The sequence below is a fragment of the Centruroides vittatus genome, unplaced genomic scaffold (assembly GCF_030686945.1).
Source record: "Centruroides vittatus isolate TY-2023 unplaced genomic scaffold, ASM3068694v2 contig_1048, whole genome shotgun sequence".
In the NCBI taxonomy this organism is placed as follows: Eukaryota; Metazoa; Arthropoda; class Arachnida; order Scorpiones; family Buthidae; genus Centruroides; species Centruroides vittatus.
Window position 1 is genome coordinate 247721 of NW_027120676.1, and position 19989 is coordinate 267709.

Genomic DNA, 19989 nt, shown 5'->3' on the forward strand with positions numbered 1-19989 from the left:
CTGGCTTATTTTCGTGTGAAAATAATAAATAGATATCTTGTCGTTAAAATATAAGCAAAATAAGATGAAAGAAATGGAATAAGATTATTTTTATATAGAATTTCAGTTTATATTTGAATAATTATATATAATTTAGTAGGGAAAAATACTAAATCAGTCAAGAAATAAATGAAATCTTGTATTAAAGATTAACTTTAATCACAGTAGCAAAAATGGAAGCAAGAAAAATTCGGATGTGCATTATTGTGACATCGTCACAATGCTGCAATTTTAAATCATATTTTAATTAAAAATCACGTGACTTCCCGTCCAGACCGAAAGTTTGTGATAGTTAATCAGGCCTCCTGCTCCTAAGCTTTCCATATTTGGGATCGATTTTCATCTATCTAACTCGAGATTAAAAAAGGACAGACACACGAACAGATGACAATGGACATGTTTAGGTGTGAAATTTGAAAATGCAGCCTAATAAATGATAATATCATATAGAAAATTTTGTTAATATTAAACTATCGACATATTTAAAAAACTAAAATAGGATTAGATTTCTTAGGATATGGCATGAAAAAATCGAGATTTTTCTACAAATGTAAATCATTCATTATAGCTTAATTACTTATCATAATTACTGTAATTTTTAATTATTAAAAAATAAACAGAACAATCATACATATTTTTCCTATTTCCGGCTTCTCGGTATATATCCGAAGATATGTAGGCATGCAACCGTCCAACTACAGTTTTTAGATGAGTATAACTTTAAAGTCACAATTATTTAAAAACTATACAGAAAGAAGACAACGTAGTATGTTTGAATAGATATTTACTTTATTCAGAATTAAAGAGAATATTTCAAATCATTAGCAAGCTATCAGATACGTAACGATAGTATTATTATAACTGATGCAACAAATTCAATGAATTTTTTTTTTTTATATCTCCGTCATATCACCCGACAGATATGAGATTATTCATGTAATGTAATCCTCATACTTTTATGTTTGAAAGTATGGATTACGTTTGAAAGTATGAGGACTCTTGTTTCATGTTCAAAACCGTTAGAAAACGTGAAATAATTATGTAAATAGACCTTAATGAAATAATTAATACCAATTAATTATTTTAATTATAATATACTAATATTTCAGCACTTCCGTTTAATAGTAACTGGACCACGTGTGACTAAATAATAAATTTCTTATCAATTACTATTGCATTTAAACAAACAGAAACCTCTATATGTCGATTAAGATCGTTCTATTTACATATATTAAATCTAGAATAATGGTAAAACAATTTCGTTTGTCCAAATGGTCCGAAAGGGTAACGGCCTACAGTAGATGTAGTATTACAATTCAACCTCTTTCTTTCTTGGCCGAGTGAGAACATAAACAGGAAGACCAACTTGTTTGTGTGGGCAGAACAACAAACGTAAAACTTTTTATATCAGAATTAATCTCTATTGAAGATTTGGAACAACTTTGGCATATAGAATACCGTGAGATTAATCTAATTCTATTGACCTGTTTGTTACATTTGTTACAAGATGATACTCAGTAAACCTTAGGCTATTTACTTTACCTATGAGAAGCTTTCTTCTTAAAAATGGCCAATGAAGTTATTAAATTACATTTCAAATATTATCTTTTATGAAAAGAAAAAAATGTTAATTTCCAACTTTCTGTACAACACAAAGAATTTTTTTAATGACTTACCATTTATTGCAATTCACTTGATAGCTGTGCCCACTTTGGTATGACTTTCCTTCATGAAAGCATTCTGTATAAAAATAAAAACGTGTCATTTAATATCTCATTTATAAACTTTTCTACATTGACAGTAATAACATCTTTTCTATTCAATGTCCCATTAGTTATTGTCCTATTATAAGTCAAAACATCAATTACTAGATAACCTTGATCCTTAAATTGAATTATATAGAAGCTTTGGGGCCAAATGGGGAAAAATAACGAAATTATGACTGTCGCGTGTCAATAGTACTTGAAATTCCGAGAAATTTCTCCTCCCTAAATTGATTAACAAACTTCTTGATATGATTGACGCATCTTGGATAGCATATCAATAACCTGATTTATCAGGTGAACGAACGCTTAATTGTTCATAAACAATGCTTGAATATTGATATTTCATCGATTACTTTATTGCTACTGTTTACAGAATTATCCTGAAGGCATATTAAGTAAAATTGTAATGTTACTTGCCATCCCGTTATATATAAACCGGAAATGATCATATTATAAATAGGTGAATACACCCACATGGGAGGAGACCTTATTTTTTTTGTTTTTTCTTTTTTATTTTTTTAATTCGACCGATTACAGGTTAAAGGGATAGTGTGCTGTTCACCCTAAATTTTAAATAACTTACTGATAAAGTTACATAATTTTATGCGGAAGAACTAAAATTTTTGTTTTTTTCAAACTATCAAATTAAGTAGATTTTATGAAGTATCTTCAATTAAAGTATTAAATCATCGATAAGATAAAAATTTGATGCCAAAAATGACGAGTGGTTCCTATTTGCGTAGAGGTAAGATACATTAAGTATTTTAAGTGGAAGATCGGCTATTAATAAAGCTCTTATATTCAGGGAAAAGGGGTACAAAAAAGGACACCGGCTGTAATATTGAAAATTAGTATCCGGATAACTTTTCCATCTGTTCAATTTTGTATTTGAATAATATAAAAATTTGCATAAAGATAATTAAATTTCGAACAAATCACCACGAATTTGTTGAAACAAAACTACGCCGAAAAATACTTATTTAAATTATTAATTATAATTCTATTTAACAAACTAAATTAAGTTTAATACTGTTCGAAATTTATATGTATTCTATTGTCTGTATAGAAATTTTCTTGGGGGAAAAACACAAATTTGATTGTTAACTGAAATTTATCAAAATTGAAATTTTCATTATTTTAATAGAACTATTTTTGATAAAATAATAACCAAATTGAACAATCTTGAAAGGAAAAAACATAATAATAAAAGGCTAACAATAAGTTACATAATATGAATCTATTCAATAATCAAGCCCATTCGATGAATAAAGAATTCGCACTCATGTTCAAGGTTAAAGTAGAAGAAATCGGATTGGGATCCGTTATCTAAGGGGAATCCCCTACGAAACTGTAAATGAAACAATAGCGTTAAGTTGATGAGAAAATCTCAAGGTAAGAAAGGTGAGGTCATAGAGCGGACCGGTCCCATCTGGCCTAAGTTCATTCAACTCTTCCCGATGCTATGCTACTGGACTCGTTACAATGCTTAAATTGTGCGATCGACGTATACCGTGTCCTTCGGTAGAAGGTCGCCTAATATTTGCCTTGAGGATAAAATGAATTCTAGTAAAGCATTACAGTTAAGTACGTAAGTTGAAAGTCCTTATGTTCTAGTTACAAACTGAAACGATTCCTTTTTTCCAAATTCAAAAAGAAGCGATAATAAAGTCAATTATAATTAAGAAAACGTCATTTATAAACAAAAATTTAATACCGAAATAGGACAATAATCTATTTAGTTCAGAAATTAAAATGTGTAAATTCAATCGGAGGTAAAAACCGGAAATTTTTGAATTATCATTTTGTTCGTGATATAACAATTGCATATTTATATTAGGTTACGTGTAGAAAGTTCTTTACACAACCTGTACAATCATTTACTGTTCTAACCTGCTTAACAACGTCATTCAAAGGGAAGGTGATATTACCGAAAGTCTTTGGACGTTTATAATTTCAGATGAATCATCATTGTTTACGTCATTGATTGATAATTTTATTACTGAAATAACTAAGGATGACAATGATAACATTTTGTAACGTTAATTTTATTATCAGCAAGATACGACAATAAAACTTAAAAAAAATAAATGTAGCAATCGTATTATTATGATTTTAGTAATAAAACTCACTCTAGGCAAATGCAGTTCTTTGCTGACTCAACAAAAGAGAAAATTAAAATTCTCAGAACATTTATAAAGTTTCTATTTAAAAAATATCGGTGTTAATGTCATACGACTTAAACAATGAGGAAGTAACGTTGAATTTATTACTTATTTCCCATTAAAATATCTTCGATACAGAATATCAACGAGATGAAAGACAATAGACAGGCATTCAAGACCGGACATTAAACGTTGCTATTTTTGTATCTGAATGATTTAAGCTTCCTTGTAAGAATCATACAGCGTAACTATTCTAGATCTTCCAGTTTAATTTTTCGTTTTCAATATAAAAATACTATGATAAAGGTTAAAAATAGTTAGAAGAATTGGACAAAATATACCATAAAATTCGAAAATTCAATATAAAATAAGATTTTCGCCAATAAAATTTTTTAAACTGAAAGTATTTTACACAATACTTTTACTCCTTTTTATGAGAAAACAATTACGAAAGATTGCACGAATATCGAACAAATCATCGATTAAAAATCAAGAAATTACAATCTACTATTAATGTTTCGAACATTTTAAACTAAGTAAGTTGATAAATATACTGTACATCTGTCTGATCATAATAAAACCTTCTTGTTTAAAATTTTAAAAATACTTCTACACAGATGAATACGCCTAACTAGTATATAAACCAATACAGTATCAATGTTTCTGTAATATAATCCTACAACAAACTTTATTTATATACGTGTGTGTATGTGTATTTGTATTCAATTATAAAAACAGACAAGTTATACAATGACTTAACTAAGCATTGTCAATTCTGTTTTTTTTTTTTTTTTTTTCAAGCATAAATGTATTAAGGTTAACGAAAAATATGAGAAAAATTCGTTAATGATACGTTTTAAAAGTTATATGTAGCCTAAAACATGCCAGTTTTTATAGAATCTGGAACAAAAGTTTCCAGTTTTAAAGTCCAGTCACTGTAGGCGCGTACAGAATATATATTTTCTTTTTTCTACTTCTTTTCTCCCTCTCGAACACCAAGAAAAGACGGAGACAATGAATAGATTGAATAGAAAGAAGCAAACATTCTCTTTTTTTATTCTTCGTTTTTCCTCCCAACCTATTTCTTCTAAGATAATTCTTTGGATATTTAATCCTCACAAAATGTTTAAGCAGCCTTCCCAAACAGTTTATGAGAATTTTTTTCTGTACAATTCTATAGAAAAACTGTCATGTTCTTAAACTGGAGTCGAGTTGTTTTATTACTTTAATAATTAAAGATAACCATTAAAATAAAAAAATTTAAAAAAAATGAATGAAACAAAAAATTCTGATGTTTTTGTTTGTCTTAGGATAAAATAAATTCCAATAGAGCATTATTTATCAAGCTGTATTGAACTTTGTATTAGGTTTTCTAATGTTGTTATGAGCTTGTTTGTGTTATAAATACATATTAGAATAGGTTCATGATTAAAATAATAAATTATAATAATTAAAAAGCACTTACTATCTCTAACAATTGGCTGTGGACGAGGTTCTCCTAAACACACAGGCCAAAAATCTGGGCAACAATCGGCGCTAGTTCTATTACAAAATTGGTCACAATAACACAAAGTGCCAAAAATTGGTACGGTGCACGCATCGTCTCTATTCCTACAACAACTCTCGGGTCTTCTAGTTTTACAAAAGTCACCCTCCACGTCCCAAAACTGTGCTAACGTCGTACACACCGATGCAACGAAGAAGACTCCAATTATTAACGAAACATTCATTATTATATACTTAATTATAATTAATTGTAACACCAAATTACATAAAGTAATTTACATAAAGGAATTTTGTTTAAATGAAAGAACAAAAAAGTTACGTTCCTTTACGAAACGCTTGTTACAAACCGCTGTAAAGCAGACGATAACAGGTGAGATTTGTATATAATCAGCAGACGACCTCGCTTTTCTGAGTAATTCTATTTTCCTGCGTCAGCACCCTCCCGCGGACATTCTTAGTACTAGAGATAATTAACGAGAAAATGACTTATTTCGATATTTTCCACTCTTATCGACTTCCTTATTTTATCCGACGTAGATTCTTGTTTCCGTTAATCCACCCACCCTTCTACTATTTCCTTTCTATTAAATCATTTAATAAATTCTTTCTTAGTTTAAGCGCATTTGTTATACGTTACCGTTAATTAGCGCGTTAACACTCCAACGGCAGGTATACCGAAGACATATGTTTAAAAAATCTTTCTACAAAATTTTAAACCCGAAGTTAATTTTTGTATTACTATTTTAACACTTTATTAACTTTTAAACAATCTTTATAACTTAAATAATTATTTAAATTTATGAATGAAACTCGAGTTCATTTGAACTTTGAGTTTTATACACGACATTTTGTTATTTAATTTTAAAACGGAGTTTTTGCAATATACGAAAATCGTGACTCTGAAATCTCTTAAAATTTATATCAATTTATGAGTATATAAATTTATATACTCAAAATTTATGAATTAATTTAATTAAACTGTTAACATCGTCGGTTTAGCCCGTGTATTGTATATACAAAATCTTTCGCATAGATAAACATTTAATCCGCTACAACCCATTAAAAATAAGTTTCTAACGTTCATAACTTTGTATGAGTTCTAGCGAGTAATAAATCACAAAAAAAGTGGGAAGATAATCACAATTCTAGTTTAATAAGATAATTTCAATTTTGATTAAATTAATGCCTTAGGTTTTCTTCATTCATTTACCCAGGTGTGATTAATGAACGTTCGTGACTAAAGTAAACGTTTAACAGAGTTAGGTGTATGCGATAACCTTTTGTGGCGGTATCAAGTTCCATTCATTGATGGAATGCCAGGAATTTATATCTGTTATTATATCACAACTGTAGCAACAGCTGACTTATATTTTCCTTAATACATTTAAAGAAAAAATTAATGTATATACCCTGTTTTAACGTATCAATTTGATAAATAACGCACTTTTAACCAAGTTACTTTATGAGGTTTAATTAACCTATTGTAGATTTATGAGGAATTAATTTGAAAATTTTTTTTATTAATTTTTTAAATACTTCAGTTTTGAATATTTGGGGAGGGGGTAATTTAAGAAAAGGAACAATTTAATTTCTATTGAAAAAAAAGGGTCACTCAACTTTAGTAGCCGATTTTCGTCATCGTCCTTATGTCATTACAGTGTTCTAATTCATTAAATTAATAAGTAAACATTCTTTCTTCTACATTCTTTTGATTAATTATATATAAAAGTAAGTTCACAAATGTTTATTTCCTTATTTTTATTTTATTTTATTATTAAATCAAATTTTCTTTCATTAGTTGATATAAAACACTTAACACCCGTCTAACGGCCATTTCACGCCATTTTATTTTATTTCCGTGAAATTCGATCTAAGAATTAAAAAATGTCTTAGAAAAATTATAATAATAATATAATAAAACATGTGAAATTAAATAATTAATAATTTACACTTTAAAATTATTCAATGTAATTAGCCTAATATTTTTTAAAATATTAGGCTAATTACATTGAATAATTTTAAAATAAATTGTTTGAAAAAAATCACTTAAAATTTAATTGAAGCTATTGGAAAACATGAATTAAACTACCCTAATTAAAACATTAAATATAAATTTTTAATTATAATTAATAAACATAAAACAAAGACTATACAGAATAACTATTAAAATTTATATACAGGGTTCCTGAAAGTCAGTTAATCATTTTAAAAACTAAATTCTTGAATCATTTAACATGTAAAGTTTGCTAAATTGCTGAATTTCAGGAAAACAAGGTTAGCTACTTAAAAAAGCACACAAATTGGCTTTTTTAAGTAGCCTAATTATATTTATTATGAACATTTTGGTAGCTTTCAACAATTAATATTATATATAATTTATATACAGTATTAATTGTATAATTTAGGAAATTATATTTTTAAAAATTCCTCTTAAAAACTTTTTTATACCAGCCTAAAGTAGGAAATTTAAAGATTTTTTCATTAAAAAAATTAATTAGTGGCATTTAATTAAGAGAATTAAAACGTAAATTTAGTTAAAATATAATTTTAAAATGTAATTAATAAGTGTAAAAAATAAAATTTGAGTCATATTTATATTTTGCTATTTTTTCATCAATTAACTTATTCTCTATGACCTCACACCCAAATTCACATGTAAACGATATTTGCATCATTACTTGAAAATTTAACAGTAAAGTCGTCTTTCAAGGTTCTTTAACGCCATTGGAAAGTAAAATTTCAAGTCTTTTTTAATTTAATTTTTTTTTTTTTATTAATAATAGCTCTCAGGTCAGCGCAGAGGAGGCAAAAGAGTTAAATTGAATCTATAATTAGCGAACGGTTCAAACTTTGATAAAAGAACAAGCACTTTAGTTCTTAAGTAGATATTTTTCTTCTTTAAGATTTGATTACAAGGAAGACCTTGTGAGAACCAAAATTGGTAAGAGCCTTTCAAGTAGAAATATGGCATTTTACATCACAACATTGTATACTCGTATTTTAAAACTGATCTGTATTTACAATAAACTGGGAATATGTATGAGGAAGGAGTATCATAAATATGTAGAGAGGAAAAGTATATATATAATACATGTTAAATTCTATGTAATATGTACCTATAAACGCATACAGAATTTTTATCTAGAAAATATATTTTATTAAAAAATAATTATGAGAAAGTGCATAGGGTTGTTCAAAAGTCAGTTGATGGAGTTTTCGCAAATAGAATATATATAACAGTAAGTTTATAGTACTGTCAAACCTCTAAATAACGGCCACATAAAAGGTGGCAGTCGTTTAGAGATTTTTTTGCACGCAATTTAAAAAGGAACGTTGAGTAAAAAAAATGGCTGCTGTTTCGATATGGCTGTTGTGAGGTTTGACTGTATTTATACATTTTTAAAATGTGTTTTATATGATTTATAAAACTATACACAAAATTTTAATGAATTTTAATTTCTTAATAAGTTTTATAAAATTAAAATACATTTTTTAGTGAAAAATTTATTATTTTTTATTGGAAACTTTAGTAAAAAACAACATATTATCTAGAATAAAAACGTCTTTTATCATCTTTATTCCGGGATTGAAGTACATCGCATTTTTGTAATAAGAATTCAACTAAAACATTATTTAAATTGCAAAATGATTTAAAGAGGGTGTAGATAATTCTAATCAGCAACCCTCTTCCTTTTTTTTTTTCTTCCTTCCGTTTTATGTCATAATATGGTTCATGAACCTAATTCTTCCTTTCGTACTACATTTTCTTCAGATAATTATTCATTTAGAATTTTAATTGATATATAAATTACCAACCTTAACCTTAATTATCATACATAATTACCTGTGACTGAAGGATTCCAATTTAATGAATATAATGTAATACACTTGTATACATTACAGAATATGTAAGAGGATTATGTGACAATGGATTACGAAATGAAAATAAAGCTTTAAAATGCTTAAAACTTTTAAAATTTAACATTTAAAATAACCTAAATTTGTATACTAGATTGTTAAATAATTAACATAAAAATTAAGAGCAGGAAACTTGAATGTTGTTTATCTAAAATACTGTACAAAGTGACCCAATTCGTCAAGATAATTTATAAAATGAATACATTAGCACAAACAATAATCATTTTATCCTATATTTTATTTGAATTTATTGTTAATATATTGCTAAATATTTTAATTTATTGAAAAGATAAAAGTTATACCCTGAGTAAATGAGAACTTTATACTTAAGTTTTCTACACCACCATCAACGGGGAAGTAGCCCCACTTTGAGAATTAACTACTTTAGTAAAAAAAAAATCTAGCAACAAGTTGCATAACTTTTCCGACAAGAGTTAAAATTATGTGGCGCCATCTGTTATGATATTTTATTTAAAAAGTTTTTATATTATTAATTACTAGCGATGGGTGCGGGGCGTTACTCTGGATTTTGAGAGGGGTGTGGAATTGTAAGAGGGTGATAAAAACAATGGTTCTGTATTTATTGACTTGAGTATTTATATAATGAAACTGCAAAAACGAAAAATCGCTCGAGCTTGCGGACAAAGATAAATAGATCATTCTCGTCCCATAGCATAACTTTAGTGGGTCCAAATTTCGCAAAAGCATTACTGGTGCTTTATCCTTTAGTTCTAGGTTTTGAGGTGGTAATACTGCAGGTTCCAAGAAGTTTAAAAACTCCACCGGGTACATTACTGCCTCGTCTGCCTCGAAAACGGAATCGATGGACTTGTACGTTGTGCAAGTTCCTGGAAGTTGTGTTTGAATAAGCAAATTCAATTCGGCTCTCAACTGAGACGTTCTCAAGCAGTTTTGTTCAAGACGAGCTGCACGATCTTCAATACTTTCACTATTTCTTAATAACCTTTTTTTTCGCTTCTTCACTCTTACGGACAACTGAAGCTCGTTTTTTTCCGTAATATTTTCAAAATCGGTTAAAATTCATTTATGTATAGATTACTGCTAAATTAGCGTAATCTTCAACCAACCAAAAAGCCAACAATTATTTTTGCCAACAGATCTACTGTACTACCCCAATATTTTCGGGTTGTATATAGCTTAGTGTAGATTCTAGGGTCTAAGTAATATTCACACAAACTTTAGTCCAGATCAGTTTAAAAATAAAGATTTGTATAAAGGACAAACAAACAAATCAACAAGAATTCATTTTTGCGGCTACAATTTGAAAAAATTGCAGACCTATAAATTCCCACTATCGTCCATCTGTCCACCCTTCCTTAATTAATCTCAAGAACGAGGTTAGATAGATAAAAGCCGACGCCGTGTATGGAAAGCTTAGGGGCAGGAGGCCCTAATTAACTATATACGAAGTCATGTTATTTCAATTCAAAACTTTTCTCCTGAAAAGAGTTACATAGATGACCGGCATGACTAAGTTATTGTTAACAGGAGAAGTATGATGTACAGGGGCTTGACAACAGGAAAGGTATGATGGATAAGGGCAAGCCACTACTAATTTGAGGTGGAGAGCATATACTTTAAATTAAATAAATTAAAAATATGATTCAAAATTCCAACCTGGCATCGTGACCATGTCACAATAAATAATTGCTCGTTATACATATAAAATGGCAAGAACTTAATTTTAAGGGTATAGACGAGTTTTATAAGAAAATAATAATAATTATTATTATTATAAATGCTAATAACAACTAAAATCTTCATTAAGTCCGTCCCCACTCGAGATACGACATGTCACTCCCCTCTATCCCCATTCCCTTGACCTTTAACCACCAATATTTAATATTAATCGCATTAATACCCTAATATTCAAACTTCCCTGCAAAATTTCAGAAATTTTCAACAAATAGCATAGGAGTTATTAAGCTTTAAAGTGGATAAATAAAATCGTGTCTTCACACTTACTCTAACATTCATACTTACCAAATTCTTTTATAATATTTCTCGACGTTTCAAGATCCTCTGGCTTGTGAGTTCAAAAATGTAAAATCTTAAGTCTAGTTTTATTCGTATGCGGTAACGCGACACATGGGCGATCTGCCGAATGGAAATGCCTCCCGGGAGGTCTTTAATGGAAAACTGCCCCTATTTATGTGTTACTAACGTGAAGAAAACCCGGAAAACGCCACATGGCCAGCCCGTTGGCGAAGCTCGAACCCACGAGCAGTTCACTAGTTTTATCCACTCGGCCACTAGTGGGCTACGAGAAAATCTTAGGGGGTCATTATTTGACCGATTGCCATACTTTCTCTCTGTTATATATAACAGTCGGAAAAGTAAAACTTGTAACATATTATATGAAATATGGTTTATTTTAATATCATATTTCGTTTATTTTTATTTAGAAAAATATACACAGTATACTGTGTCAGTTTTACTCTAGAGAAGCTATTTATAATGTACAGCAAAAACTATAGCTACTTAACAAATAAAACTGTACAGAAAGAACATAAATTTATATACTAAAAACACTTTTTATATTGAATTTAGGTTATAACATTAATTAAAAACTTCGTTTACGTTAAAACAGCTGCAATATAGAATGACTAATAATTTATCTACATTATATACGTATTCAGGAGTGGCAGAGGAAGCATAATTATGACCCTCTGCAGCTATAGGTCTATATATACTCTCGCTAATCCTATTACTGAGTTGTTCGGATTACTAAGAGTTATATATATATATTGTATATAAAAAAGAAATCCAAAAAAAAAGACGTATCCAGATGGTGCTTATAATGCTGCAGCACCCCATTGATAGCCAAAGTAATCAATCATTTTTGTTACTTTAAAATAAATAATTGTTACCTAATTTACGCATAATACATGACTTCAATTAGGTAACTAAAGTTATATTAAGTTGATTGAGTAACATTTTCTGAAAAATGACAGGGAGCACGTGCTTCGGTCCTCTCTGAATCTGCCTTGAATGGCACTCATATTCTTAAAGTCCTGGATACGTCACTACAAAAAGGATTACAGACATATATACTTACATCAAAATATTTTTGTGCTGTATTTGGTGTTAAAACGTGTCGTACAAATTATTACAAATCTTTCACGGATATAAAAGAAACATATGATATTTTGGTTTTGGCTGATATATTAAGAAAAATAAATAAATAAATAAGCAGAATGAGTTCGGATTGGGGGGGGTGAACTGTAGATAAATAAACATTAGCAAATTAAACATTAATTGTATGCGTGTAAGTCTTATAAGACTTATTCACAAAAGTGATTTTATGTACCTATTTTCTCTCGATACTTCATCTCCCGGAAGTCATCCCCTTAGCAGATGGACTAAGTCTTCCGTCGTCTTATCACTTTTCTCTACCCACTATATGTAAGCGTTTTTCGGGAAATTGGCCCCTATTTAGGTGTTAGACACCCGAATAAAACCACGACCAACTAATTACCTGTTTCCAGTTGTGTCATCCCTTCCGCCACTAGAGTCACAATATTACCAGGATGCGTGGAAAATAATAAGAGATCTATTTTATTTGAATTCGTGTTTCAATATGCCATCATATTCTAATTACAATAGTCCTTTTCTCTACAAGCCTTATTGCCAACCCTACTACCAGGTCCCTGAACGGAGGCCTCAAGAGCATTCGTTACAAATTACGAATTCCAATATCATAACTGTATATTAAAAAGTAACTTTATTTTTGTCAAATTTTATTATTTGATGTTATTTTACCTGGTATATTTTAATACGTTGAGACCTCAAAAAGGTAAGTAGATCGAGTATTGTCTTGGCCCCTGAGAGGCCCAAATTCTTGTTCAAAAACTTCTGAAATAATGTTTCGATTATTATATTATATGATTTTACATAACTAATTTAATAATATTTAAATAATTAAATAAAAGATAAAAAATTTTAATCTTTTCCAATTTAAAAATATTTAACATAACTTCAAATATCCTTAATGAAGTATTTCCAACTGAATGAAGACCTAAAAGATTTCTTAGTCTTCACATAGAAAAGATATTTTTAGATTTAAATATTTTGAGAGAGTTTTGTTTTTTAATAGCTCATTCATAAAATTAAATAAATATAGAATGTGAATGCCCTTTCCTTCTTTCGTTTTTCATTCTTGTTATTAAAGAAACAGCAGAATATTTACCGTGTTTTAAAAAAGAGGCGAGATGGTACCCCTGCTGTGACCTTCTCGCTTCTTTCTTATCCCCTCACTCTTCTTTCTTCGCAATAGACCTTGAATAGACTCTAAACCCTACTAATGTAATATCTTAAGATAAAACTAACAAACCAGTCCTTCAGATGTCATTAGGAAAAAAACTATTTTACTTTCCAATTTTTTTTTTTTTTTTTTTTTTTTTTGTATTCTGCAAAGCAACGCCTCCGGAGAAGACATTCTATGAGAAAATGGCCGATATTTAGGTGTTACTAGGTGTTAACGTGAAAAAAAAAAAACCCGGAGAACTCCATGCGATCAGCCTGTTAGCGAGGCCTTTACTTTTCACTTACAAAAACAGATACATAAATCTAATCAAACAGTGCATTTATTTCTGTAATTTCATATGCCTAAAAACTAGATTTTCTACTGCTTATTGTAGAGAAATCCTGTTTATGCATATGATAAATAAGTAAGTGGGTAAAAATGATTTCATTTTCGAGAGCTATCAAATTTACAAGAGAAAATGGTGTACAAATACAAAAATAATGAAAGAGTCATACGAATCAGTCACTGAATACATTAGACTCTCATCCGGAATGAATGGGGAAAATATCGTTTCCATTTAATAGAATACCGTTTAAATCATGTACTCCGTAAACGGAACGGTAAATTTTCAAACATACATGAAGAGAACACATATTTCCTGCGTAGTTGTACTGTACATCAGTGGCCGAATGAATAAAATCACTGTCAGTGGTAGTTGGTCGAGAGTTCGCGTTTCCCAGCGGACTGGCCAAACGAAATTTTCTGGGTTTTCTTCGCGTATCTAACACTCAAATAGAGGCCACTTTCTTCGGGAAAGTATCTTTCCTTTGGCATATTACTCACGTGTCATACTGCCGTATACAAAAGAAAACAAATTCTTGGTTTAATTACAAACAGTTTTTATTTTTTCCTAAAGTTTTTCCGTTTCGATGGAGTTTAGGTATTTCAAACTGTTCTTTTTTATTTAGCCAAGTTTCTAAGGTTAGGACAATGTGCTTAGAATCATTGTTAAGCTGGCGATTTCTTATGTATTACGAGCTATCAAGTTATTGTAAGAAATAAATATTGTTCAAGAATAACTCTATATAAATCAGCAGTAAAGTTAAATTGATTTAGCAAAGATAACCTACGCCTTTTCATCATTAAAAACTATTATCGAACAGCTTCTGAATCAATGATCACAATTCTTGCTCCCAAACTTATTTGTTGTGCTCCCAAATTTTGAACAGTGGGTTATCATTTTCTGTGCTCGTTTCGAGGGAAAAGTCCATTGTTGGCAGGTAAAGAATATGATTTTTAGTGTTCTAAACCGCTATTGAGAGTGACCGATGTTTGGGGATTTGCCCGCCAGAAATGGGTTGTATCCCCGTTCATCTGAACCGGAATGGATATTTTCACTTTCATTAAATCAAATAATCTTCCTTCAATCATGTACAGTATTACCCAATTTCTATATTTTTTAGCAAATTTCAACAACTCTCCCATATTTTTGGCAAAACTCATTTCCTTTTTTTTACTCTTATTGAATACACTTCCTTTCAAATTTATTGTTACAGTTGCTGTTTTAATACTTTTATGCTGTAGATGATGATTTTTCTGCTTCCTCAACTATATTACTTTAAAATATATTTTAATAAAGTAAGTGTATCTTTTGATTCTTTTAACTTTCTTGAAACAACACTTATGCTTAAGATGAGAATTACTTTCCAGATTGATACTCAAGAAGATAAGTGATATTTTGCTCTACTCTTCACTATAACGTTTCTTCTTAATAATCAGTATAAATTGAATTCTTCCTGAGGTTTTTCTTGATTTTATTCATGTTTGTCATACCTAAATAGGAATCAGTTCCTCCTCAGCAGTAATAGGCCTACTGTTATTATTTTTTACCCCTAGGCCTAAATTCTTAGGCTCGTCGCATCAGAGAACATGGACATTGTCACTGTAATACCTTTGTTTATCGAAAACGAAGTCATGGACTTCTATTTTTACTTTCCTGGCTCTGTTATGGATAACAGAGGAAAAGAAGCCTATGGCTATCGGTCAAAAAATGACCCCCCCCCCAGATTTTTACATTTTTGGACTCGGGGACCTTGAAACGTCGAGAAATGCAAAAACATTCAGAGTTTTTTTCTGTATTTATGGATGTTAATATATGTGGTACAATTTTGTTTACTCTCTTTGAGAGTTAACTCCTACGCTTTCGAAAATTTCTGAAATTTTGCAGGATATTAGGGGGATTGACGCTATTAAATTTTGATGGTTCAAGATCGACGAGGTGGGAAGATAAGGGGGTCGTATATATCTCGAGTAGGGTCGGACTTAATGATGATTTCACTCGTTATTAGCATTTATAACTTTTTTATAAAACCCAATCCTACTCTCAAAATTAAGCTTTTTGCCATTTCATAATAATTAAAAATGTAAACAGTTAGTCCACTGTTACTAGTTTGTACACGTTAGTCTGTTGTTACTAGTTTGTCATTGAAAGTGTAGCATGCAACAGTAGCTAATGTTTTGAAAAATAATGATAATGTTGCCTACGTTTGAGGCCATTTGTAAGCTTAGGTCGTGCCTTGACTTAGGAACAACCTAAGCTTACACATGACCTCAAACAAAACAGACTAGAATGGGCAAAATCAGTAATGAGTTCGACTGATAAATGGGAAAATGCGGTGTTTTCAGATGAAAAAAAGTTTAATCTGGATAGACCAGATTGTAATAGATATTATTGGCATGATTTAAGAAAGCAACCAAAGGAATACTTTAGTAGATAGATAGGAGGGTGGTGGAGTCATAGTTTGATCAGCATTTGCTTTTCTTATTCCATTTGGACCACTGATTGGAGGAAATAAGTAGATATTCCAGCAAGATAATGCATCTAAATCCACCAAAATCTTATTTAAACAACAAAAAATAGATGTAACGGTCTGGCTAACGCGTAATCCAAACTCAAATTCCATAGAAAATATGTGGGCGATGGTTTCCCGAGTGATCTGTTAACAACAAACAATACACAACCGCTGATGAACTGACAATTACAATTTATAATTGTTGGGATAAAATAAACTTACAAGAACTACTTGTGCAACACTTGTGCCAGAAACAATACCCGATAGGATTTGCAAGCTAATTCAAAACAAAGGAAATTATATTAATTATTAAAACTTTATGTAAAAGGGAAAATTTACTATTTACTACTGTATGTATAATTATTTTACCGCAGATATGGTTGTAATTTTTATATTAATTCATTACTCAGAAATTTGAATATTTTTATTTATGAATATGATGTATTCGAGAGTAATTATGTATAATAATGAGCTTATTAATAGTTAAATTGGTATAAATAAACATTCCACAAATTTCAAGTGTATGTGTAATTTCTTCACAGAACTTACATGCCTTACCTATAGCTACATAAACACGTGTCTTATATTTAATCTACGAAGAAACACGTGTCTTACTCTATCTTACAATATCATGCAATATTAGAAATATATAAATTTGTGCTAAATATTATTTAAATCTGAATAAAATTTAAATTACACTTAGCAAAAATACATACAAATATTTTGTTTACTAGAAAAAATTCATAAAATATTTGTTAATATTAATCATTGGTTAAAGAATGTTTGTAATGCAATACGAAATTTAACCATCTTCCGTTAAATAACTGTTTGTTAACATTGTAACAACAATTTTTATTGAGTCATTCAAAAAATGTCGTCACACTTATTCTCATTTTTTATTGCTCCCTCGCTGTTACGACTTAAACAAACACGTCACGCTTCCACCCTTTTCTATTATGTCTATGACTACATTATTTTTAATTCATAAAAACAAATTTATTTAATAAATAAAATATTGCTTAACATTTCTTTAGTGTTCCTTTTAATAGACATTATAATAAAAACAAGTTTTTCGATCAGTAGGTCGTGACTTCCTGAGGATCACGAACCTTATTCTGAAGTAATGTCACGATCTTCGAGTACGTTAAATGGGATCACCAATTAAAATGATTGGGAAATAATACGATAAAAACAATTTAAGTGATAAAAATATACACCTTATTTATGTATTTGCATGTAAATGTTCTAGAATTTTTTGCAGTTATAATCCTTGGTAAGAAAATAATAATATTCTACTTTCCTTCATTAATCGAAAATAACACGTAACCTTGATAAATATCTAGTGAATCCAGATGTATATTCTAAAGCCAATCGATGGATAAGCATAAAATAATCCACGTTAAGATGAAACATTCAATGAATGTACCGCATGTCTGACCGGTTGTCCGTATATTACGTAACGCAGATTTGGGTGGGTGGGTATACAGATAATCGTTACGATGTGTTACAAGGGGATGGGGTGTTTACGAAAACGTTATATAATACTTGAGTCTCAATCCCTGGAAAACAGAATGATTCGTTTTTCTTTCTGAAGAGTTGTGGAACGAACCTGCTACGTATTGTTCATGTCACTGTTTTATACAGGGCAATTTACTTGGGACTGATGAACACTTTCTTCAATTACTCATAATTAAACAATCAGATTTGTAATGAAAAAAAAATTTAAAAAAAAATTTTAAAAAAACTAAAAAGGGTCGCGATTAAAAAAAGGTTGGGAACCACTGGTATACGGGAACATGACAGGTGGACGATCTGCCGAGGGGGATGCCTCCCGGGAGAACTTTCTAATGGAACTGGCCTTTATTTAGGTGTTACTAACGTGAAGAAAGCCTCGAAAACTCCACGTGGCCAGCCCGCTGTAGAGACGAGAACCCACGACCAACTATTGATACCAATGTTTAGTGGTCTTATCCTCTCGGGCACTAGCTGGATCATCTCACATTTGTGACTTGAATGTGCTTCATTTCAACTCTCTCGGGTCGTGTGTTTGAAGCAAACAGCTTTCGGCTCTTTATTTTTGATTTTTTTTTTTTTTTTTTTTTTTTTGTTAAACCTCTTACAAAAATGTAGAATTTTCAGTTGAAAATTGATGTTTTATATCCTAAAAGTTTCTTCTTGCAACAAAAGACTGGTCTGGTTTAAGCTTTCTTTATTCATAAAACCTTAAGCGTACCTTAAGAGTAGTTACGCCACTTATCACTAGATCAAACTCCTAGATCTTATACGATATCAAGTGTCGTATGATACAAACTTTGTAGAAAAGGGCCTCATAAGTTTAGATTTATCTAGTGCTTCGCATAGTTTTAAACTGTTACTTTTGACTAGTTTTAAACGGTTTTAAACTGTTACATTTGAACTACAACAATGTTTGAATATAGCTTTCATTTATAAGTTTTTAACTAATATGGCCCAATAGAATTTTATATTACTTGATGCCCTGGTCAATTGTGGACTTGTAAGACCCTTTAATATAAATTTTTGTACATTAAAACTAATATTATGCGATGTTTAGTATTGCATAGCATTTATTTTGCAGATTTTAACAAAGTACTGGATTCCGAGCAGTGGCTGCTCCAAAGCTTGCGAGTTCTCACATAGAAATAAGTTTTGAGGGTCCTCACTTTTGGAAACGTTTAAAATCGTTGTTGCTGTAAGTTTAACATTTTAATTTTCATTTTCATTCTCTGCACCTTAATTCTGAAGTCAAGAGAAGGAGTTTCTTTCATAAGCAGGATCTCAGAAATTCCACTGTTTCCGAGTAATACACCACGACTAGTATGAGTAGTATCAATAAGTATTTATGTGATCTGAGGACCCTAAAACTGTGAGGCCCCGTGTCAAAACCGCTACTGTATCAAGCATATATAACTGCGCATACTTAATAATATGGCCCACTAATGATTTATTCACTAGTGGGCCATATTCTTAAGTAGGAGCGCGAGCGATTAAGACCACTGAATGCTCTTAGTTTACGCCTGACCAATCGGAGTTTTTCAAGTTTTTCTTCAAGTGTATACAGCCTAAATAAGTACCAGTTTTCTATTGAAAGTTTCCCAGGAAGTACTCCTCTCTTGGCAGATCGCCAAAGTTGCCTTATCCCATCATTCCACTCCACATACCGTAAAAATATGAAGATAACGAATGAATACAGTGCAATATATATGAGCGTAAACGTATATAAGCTGTGTATAAGCTGTATATAACGAAATTTTTTTTCACATTTCCTTCTTTATACTGTATATCTCATACCCACTGTAATAACGAGTTTATTCGTTTTAAAATTGCCCATCTCTGTATATCAATCAGAGGGTTCTACTGTACTTGACTCGTTCGTGTACGATAATACCAACAATTGTCGAAATCGTGCCAAAGTTCTCTAAATTTATTTTTAAGGAACCGTCACTTTGTTTAGACAGCTG

General features: G+C 30.3%; 1 protein-coding gene across 1 annotated transcript in view; it reads right to left on the minus strand.

Moving 5' to 3' along the window:
• LOC136970434 (uncharacterized peptidase C1-like protein F26E4.3) overlaps positions 1–5889 on the minus strand; it is a 36006-nt gene extending 30117 nt beyond the window's left edge. Inside the window, exons 1-2 of the mRNA XM_067264870.1 lie at positions 5433–5889; positions 1716–1779 (exon numbers count right to left, since the gene is read on the minus strand). Coding sequence (XP_067120971.1) covers positions 1716–1779; positions 5433–5697 — 329 coding nt within the window. The 5' untranslated portion in view covers positions 5698–5889. The remainder of the gene's footprint in view (positions 1–1715; positions 1780–5432) is intronic.
• Between the last annotated feature and the right edge of the window lie 14100 nt (positions 5890–19989).